This window comes from Humulus lupulus, chromosome 2 (assembly GCF_963169125.1).
Source record: "Humulus lupulus chromosome 2, drHumLupu1.1, whole genome shotgun sequence".
NCBI classification, from domain to species: Eukaryota; Viridiplantae; Streptophyta; class Magnoliopsida; order Rosales; family Cannabaceae; genus Humulus; species Humulus lupulus.
Window position 1 is genome coordinate 240,268,330 of NC_084794.1, and position 8,277 is coordinate 240,276,606.

Genomic DNA, 8,277 nt, shown 5'->3' on the forward strand with positions numbered 1-8,277 from the left:
CTACTAGGGTTTGCATCCTTTAACTCAATCATTTCCTGGTCTCTATCAAGGATGATTTAGTGTCGATTTTTATTATTTTGGTGGTGTAATCTCACTCTCCCCCAACATTCTAACCCTCTATTATCTGAGATACTAAATCATGGAAGATTCAAGTTCTTTTTCGGCCTTGAAATTCATTACTCAATATTTTGTTAGGTTGGATCGTTTTGATGGTACTAACTTTGTTCGGTTGCAAGATAAGATTACATTCTTGCTAACCAATCTCAAAGTTTTCTATGTCTTGGATAAAGACCTAAATGCCATCGAACCCACTAAGGAAGAGGACATCCAAGAAGTCATCAAAGAAAGGAAGAAGTGTGAAGAAGACAAATTGATTTGTAGGGGTCACATTCTCAATACGCTATCAGATTGGTTGTATGATCTCTACACCAAAACCAAGACCCCCAAGGAGATTTGGGAAGCTTTGGAGAAAAAGTACAAAGTGGAAGAAGAAGAAGGTACAAAGAAATTCCTTATGACTCAATACATAAAATTTACATTTTATGACATAAAACCCCTTCTTCTCCAAATACATGAGTTGCAAATAATTGTGAATAAGCTATCTACCCTCAATATTGTCTTGCTGGATCAATTCCTTGTTGGAACCATAATAGCCAAGTTTTCTCCATCTTGGATGGGCTATAGGAAGAAAATCCTCCATAAGAATGAGAGATTTCATTGGAGGAAACCCTCAAACACTTGAGGATTAAGGAGGAATCTCATTCTAGAGATAAGAACAAGGAGGAGTCTAATGGTGAGACTTCAAAGTCCAATGTGGTGGCTAATCCTCCAAACAAGGGCAAAGGGAATGGCAAGAATAAAGGCAAGGGACAAAAATCCTTAAGGCCTAAGAAGAATGGGGGACAATTCAAAAGTTCCAAGGGACCTTGCATTGTGCGTGGAAAGAATGGCCACTTTGCTAGATATTGTAGGTTCAAGAGAAAGCATAACATTGAAGCAATATTCAACTCAACCGAAGAATAACTAGTGGCAACACTAAGCAAAATCAATGCCATACATGGAAAGGTGAATGGGTGGTTGTATGATACTTGTGCCATAATCCATGTTACTTATGATAGATCTCTATTCAAGACCTTTGAAGCTTCAAAGGAAGGGCATAAGATTCAAATGGGCAATGAGAAAAGGTCCAAGGTTGAAGGAAATGGGACTATAGAACTACTCTTCACATCCGGCAAGAAGGTTCTACTCACTAATATTTTCTATGTACCAAAAATGAGTAGAAACCTTGTAAGTGGCAATTTGTTTTGCAACTCGGGAATCAAGGTTGTGATAGATTTCACCACATTTACATTGTCTAAGGGAAATGTATTTGTGGGGAAAGGATATGCTTGTGATGGCATGTTCAAACTTTGTACCTCTATTGATAGTTTGAACAATAAAGCTTCTAGCTCTTCTTGTCATATGCTTGACTCAAATTCTATAAGCTTGTGGCATATTACACTTGCACATATAGGATTTAGCACAATTAAAGAGTAATTAAATGTGGATTGATTGATTGCAATGATGTTGAGCATGATAAATGTGAATTATGTGTTAAATCCAAGATGGTAAAGAAAATTTTCCAAGTGTTGAAAGAAATTATAAGTTGTTAGATTTGATACATAGTGATTTATCTGAACTAAATGGAATATTGACAAGATATGGAAGTAGATATTTTATTACTTTCATAGATGATTACTCTAGGTTCACATGTATATTTTCTTAAAAATGAAGATGAAGCATTTAATGTGTTTAAAGCATATAAAGCGGGAATTGAAAATCAATTATAAAGGAAAATAAAAGTGCTTATAAGTGATAGGGGTGGTGAATAATTTTCAAATGATTTCAACTTGTTTTATGAAGAACATGGAATAATACATGAATGTACCACTCCTTATACTCCACAACAAAATGGTATAGAAGAAAGGAAAAAATAAAACATTTTTTGAGATGATTAATGTTATGCTATTACATTCAAAATTAAGTTTTAGTTTGTGGGGTGAAACCTTGCTATCCACTTGTCATGTTTTGAATTGTATTCCCATGAAGAAAAATAATATATCTCCATATGAGTTATGAAAAGAAAAGAAACCAAACATTGGTTATCTTAATGTGTGGGGGTGTCTTGCTTATTGCAAGAACACGGATCCTAAAATGACCAAGTTGGGTCCAACGACTATAAGATGTGCATTTGTGGGTTATGCCCAAAATACAAATCTTATAGATTACTAGACTTGAATTATAATGTGATAATTGAATCAAGAGAGGTTAAGTTCTTTGAGAACATGCCATGCAGTGACAACAAGTTAATAGAAACAACTCAAATTAGAAAGCCTCAAGAGGAGACTACTAAAATAGTTGGTGAGCAATCTCAATTACCTAGAAGGAGCCAAAGGCTCAAAGATTTGGGATCAAGTAAGAAGTGTTCTCAAATAGACACACTATACCTTATAGAAGGTAACAATGAGGAAGTCACTTGGCAATATCCAATAGTATTTTAAATGGGTATATAACCATTTGGCACCCAGTGTTTTATCGAAATACATACTTGGTACCCTATGTTTTCAATAATACTCATATGGTACCATGTAATTTGAAATTGTACATATTTGATACCCTAGACTCAAATTTGAATGATAAAATTTTATCAATATGACCAAACTATCCTCAGTTTTATGTAATTAAGTAATTAAATTTGAATTTGAAACTCTTATAATTAAGGGAAATTTGGTCATATTGATAAAATTGAGTTCAGAGTACCAAATATGTATGATTTCAAATTACAAGGTACCAGATGAGCATTATTGAAAACATAGGGTACCAAGTATGTATTTCGATAAAACACAAGGTACCAAATGAGTATTTACCCACTTTAAATAGAAAATGATACCAAAACTTTCAAAGAAGCCATATCCTCAAGGGACTCCACTTTTTGGAAGGAGGCAATTAATGATGAAATGGACTCAATTATGTCTAACTACACTTAGGAATTGGTTGACCTTCCAAAGGGGTCTAAACCAATTGGGTGCAAATGAGTATTTAGAATGAAATCTCGTATAAGGCCAGATTATTAGCCAAATGGTTCATACAAAAAGAGAGAATAGATTACTTTGATACATATGCAATAATTACTTCTATTAGGTTGTTATTTGTCTTATCATCTATGAATAATCTTTATGTTCGCCAAATGGATGTCAATACGACATTCCTAAATGGGAATCTCGAGGAGGAGGTATATATGGAACAACGGGAGGGTTTTGTTCTTCAAGAAAATGAACATAAAGTGTGTAGACTTGTCAAATCACTATGTGGTTTGAAACAAGGTCCAAAACAATGGCATGAGAAGTTTGATAAAGCCATTGTTTCAAATGGGTTTAGACACAACAACGGGGACAAGTGCTTATTGTAAGAACGCCCTAAACTAATTACTTGTAAAGCATAGCTCAGTTCATATTTATTAGAAAATAAAATACCATTTTAGGGAGAAGGTTGAGTGGGGCATTTTTAAAACAAGAAATTTGGGCCCAATAGTTTAAAATAAAAATACAGTGTCTTTATGCAATCTTAGAAATAAAATAAAAAACATAGGTCTCACTATGACAAATGAAAACGTAAATCATAATATAAAACTTTATAAACTTTCTTGGCGTTCAACTAGATCGTTATTCATTCATGGACACCCTGCATCATACATGTCAAGCCATTGGAACTCCCCACATCACAGCACGTGCCAAGAAGAAACCCTATTGCCTCTCTAAAAGGGGGAAAGTAAGAGGGTGAGCTAAAAGCCCAGAAAGGAAGTACAAACAAAATACAACAATTAACAAGAAACACAACGCAATCTACGTACATATTGTGAACTCATGACATATCATAATAACTCATAATCATACCGTAATCATAAGACTTCGTAAGCATAAGAATAATCATACATCATGTGATTATGGCACCCCTATTGTCCATGTCACATCATGAGGTAACAAGCAAAAGCATAAACCGGTAAAACCTCATCTATGAGGTAAACAGGAACTCTGGTTCTCGAATAACCTTGGCGTGGCCGCCCTATGAGTTACGTCATATCCTTACTAACTCCTTTGTTGTATCGCGCTCAGCACGCTAACAACCTACTGCTTTTCATACAACATATAAGCAGAAATACAAGAACTCATATCATAACATAGTAGCTCATACTTTTCATAACACAATAGCTTACCATAGCTCATACATTTCATAACACAACAGCTCTTGCAACATATTAGCTCATACTTTTCATAACATAATTCATATAAAATTCTAGCTAACTTCCTTACCTCAAGTCCAAGAAAAAAAATAAAGCGTGGGGTACTTCATAATGAGTCTAAAATGACAATCAAATATTCATCTTAAAATCATGTAAGATTACAGATGTCCAACACAGCGCATGGGCCATGCACACTGGCACATGTTGCACCACACTATGAACATTCAATAATTTCACATAAAATCATAAGAAAATAATCTTATATCTACTAGTGAATTCTAAATGTTTGCAAAACAAGAATCATGCACTTAATCAGATGGCGTATATTAAAGCTACATTTGCATGCGAAATGCGTACGTGGGGTCGTTCTTAAAACTTGCTTTGAAGTTGGTAATATTTATTCTTTTATTTCCTTGTCAATTTCACAAAAATTCAGCTAGCATAAAATAAATAGCCAATTGATTATTACTACTTTATTCTTTTAAATTATACATTTGTTATCCATAAATTTTATTACAAAAATTTAATTTACTAAACTATTTTTTTATCTTAATAATCTCATTTATTATTTAATAAAAATTAAAATGTGAAAAATTGTATAGTTGTTTAAAATAATTAATTTGGTGTAATTTGTTAATTTCATAAAAGTTATCCTTTAATTTGGCAAATAAAATAAATAATACCAATAAAACATGACATATTTAATTTCTTTTAGAAAAATAACATTTCTAGATCATGAAATTTATATTACTTTGTGATTATCTAAAATTGGTACAATGGTTAATATTATTCACATTTCATTGGTCAAATTCTTTTGTCATCTAAAAAATAATTTTCCTTGATTATTTTGTCAATAAAAAAAAACTGCATAAATATGTATGAGAAAAATACCCATTAAAGTATCGAAAAATCACATTTATCATGTAAAAATATTAGGGCATAAATTACTAAGACATATATTTGATATCATTTAATTAAAAGATATTTTTTTTCATGAAACTAAATAAAAACATAAATTCACTGAAATCGTATCTTTGTGAAATCGTCAATAGTGTACCGAGGGTTTCTTTAGAGTATACTGATCAACAAGCATGTCATCACATTAATTTTTAAGGCATGGGATTTCAAAACATAATCTTTTTTTTTTATCAAGAAGAAAATGAACTTCATTGAACAAATGAACAATACACTTGAGAGCCAAAGACTCAAAAACAAACAAGCTATACAGCTGGCTACAGACCAACACATCCACTCAACTAATTACATTGGAGGTTCCGAATGTACAATTGATCTTGGACAGAAATCTGCCTATTTTTAAATAAGTAAAGCCTATACTTAATTATGTACTTAACTTCCTTAGCTAGGCTCGATGCAGTCAAGGAATAACCATAAAAAAAACACCTGTTTCTGTTCCTCCAGATGCTGTAAACAACAGATGCCACTACCATATTCAAGATTGCAGCCATTACTCCATTCCAATCTCTTGCCAACCAAACAACCCAGCCATTAAATTCAATAGGCCAAGATTTGAATCCCAGCCAGTCAAAGATGATATTAATAAACTGCCTAGAGAAGAAGCAATCAAAAAAGAGATGAGGATGACTCTCTTGATGACTCTTGCATACAGGACAGACCAAAGTGGTCACTGGAACATGCATACGATTGAGATTATCTCTAGTTAAGAGCTGAGAATTAACCACCTGCCATAACAAAAATCTGTGTTTAGGAAGGGTTAGTTTACTCCAAAGAGCTTGATAATAGTCTACCCTTTGCTGGTGTAATAGACTATTGTAAAGTTTAGATGGCTGAAATCTCCCATGCGAACCAGCAATAAGAATTGCAGCAGGGCTATATCTTTCTTTTTGATGGAAGAGCTTCCTCCAATACCAGCTACAATCTGACTTCAGAGTATAGTTCCAGAAATTTAAACCTTTCAGATAAGTGGAATTGATCCATTTAACCCATAACACTTCAGGTTTTTCAGAAATGGCCCAGACATATTTAGCTAAAATAGCTCTATTCCAACTAGCTCCATCTCTAAAACTAAGACCACCATAGGCTTTAGGAAGGCAAACCTTCTGCCAAGAAGGAATATGCAGCTTACTCCTATGCCCAGAATTACACCAAAGAAAACTTCTACATAACTTTTCTATCTCCTTAACTATACTTTGAGGCAAAACAAAGATGTTCATCCAATAATTTCGAAGCCCAAAAAGAACTGAGTGAATGAGCTGGATATGGCCAGCATAAGAAAGATGTCTACTCGTCCAAGTCTGAAGTCTCATTCAAAATTCTGAAGGATAATTTCACAATCTTCATGTCTCCATTTAGTTGGTCTCATAGGCACCCCATGGTACTTAAGCGGAAAAGTACCTTCAGACAGTTGAATTTCTTGAGCAATCTGATTCCTCTCAGTGACAATGACTCCTCCAAAAAAGATATGAGATTTTTCTGAGTTAATAGAAAGCCTAGTAGCAGCTCCGAATTCCTCTAGAACCTCCCTAATAATACTAACAGTTGAATGAGAACCCTTACAAAATAAGAGCAAATCATCCGCAAAGCACAGATTAAGAAGCTTGAGGCTTTTGCACATTGGGTGATATCTAAAGGTAGAATTAAGCACTGCTAGTTGAAGACTCCTAGTCAAATATTGCATTATAAGAACAAACAAAAGAGGAGACATAGGATCTCCTTGCCTCAGCCCCTTCTCACCTTTAAATTTACCTTGAAATCTACCATTCATAAGTAAGGAATAGGAAGTATTCCACAAGCAAGTCATAATCCACTCTATGAATTTCATAGGAAAACAAAGAGCTTTTAAAAGGTCCTCAAGAAACCTCCAATATACTGTGTCATAGGCCTTACTAAGATCAATCTTGATTGCACATCTTGGAGAAGTAGAGGCCCTCCCATAGTTTTTTATTAGATCCTGAAAAATCATTATATTATGAGCTATAGAGCAACCTTTAACAAAAGCTCCCTGATTTGGCTGTAGAGATTAGGGAGAATAAAGGCCAATCTCTTACAAATCAGCTTAGCTATACATTTGTACAATGTGGAACAACAGGCTATTGGTCTATAGTCTACAGCCCGGGATGGGTTAGCTACCTTAGGAATTAGAGACAAGGTAGTTTCATGAAGCTCAGAATGGAAGCAACCTGTTCAAAACAATGACTTATTGCTGAACAGACTTCATCCCCTATATCCTGCCAAACTGCTTTGAAAAAGCCTGAACCAAAACCATCAGGTCCTGGGGATTTAGTTATAGGAATACCAAATAATGCATCACAGATCTCCTTCCGAGAAAAAGGTTTACGAAGCATCAGCTGTTGATCAAAGGAAAGCTTAGAACCCATCTCTATACTCTGAAGTTTAATCCTACCAGTAGCAGAACTTGAGCTCCCTAAAAAGCCTCTGAAGTGATCAACAAAATGAGAGACAACTTCAGAAAAATTATCAACTAATCTGCCCTCTTCCGCGATAAAGGAGACAATACCATTTTCAGCTTTACGCTTCTTCAAAAAAGCATAAAAGAAAGATGTATTCATATCTCCCTGCCTCAGCCATGTTATTTTGCTTAGCTGGATTAAAAAACTGTGACACAATTTTTCCTGAACCGAGAAAGCTTCAGCAGCTGCTCTCTCTTCTTTCTAAAAGCTAAAGTCATGAGGGTAGACTTGAGCTTGTAATTGAGCTTCTTGGTAGTTCTCTTTAGCCTTGTAATAGTTTAACCTCATATTACCAATTTTGTCACTGTTAAACCTTTTCAACATGTGTTTAAGTCTCAGCATCTTTAAAAAAATAGCTTTTAAACCAATGGCTCTTATAGGTAATCTCCAGCTGTGTAAAACCAACTCATGAAAGCCTTTATGCTCTGCCCAAAAGTTGTAGTAACGAAAAAGCTTCAACCCCAACTTCTCCATAGGCTGAATGCTAATTGTACAAGAACAATGATCTGAAATGGTTTCCCATCTAAAAACGGCAGTGGAATGAGGGAC

The 8,277-nt window shown here is 34.4% G+C and overlaps 1 protein-coding gene across 1 annotated transcript; it reads right to left on the bottom strand.

Moving 5' to 3' along the window:
• Positions 1 to 5,971: 5,971 nt before the first annotated feature.
• Positions 5,972 to 7,827, bottom strand: LOC133815299 (uncharacterized). Its single transcript, XM_062248155.1, has 5 exons — positions 7,438 to 7,827; positions 7,117 to 7,208; positions 6,653 to 7,011; positions 6,105 to 6,440; positions 5,972 to 5,979 (listed from the first exon to the last, which is right to left on the bottom strand). Exons 1-5 carry the CDS (start codon positions 7,825 to 7,827, stop codon positions 5,972 to 5,974), a joined length of 1,185 nt encoding a protein of 394 aa, XP_062104139.1.
• Between the last annotated feature and the right edge of the window lie 450 nt (positions 7,828 to 8,277).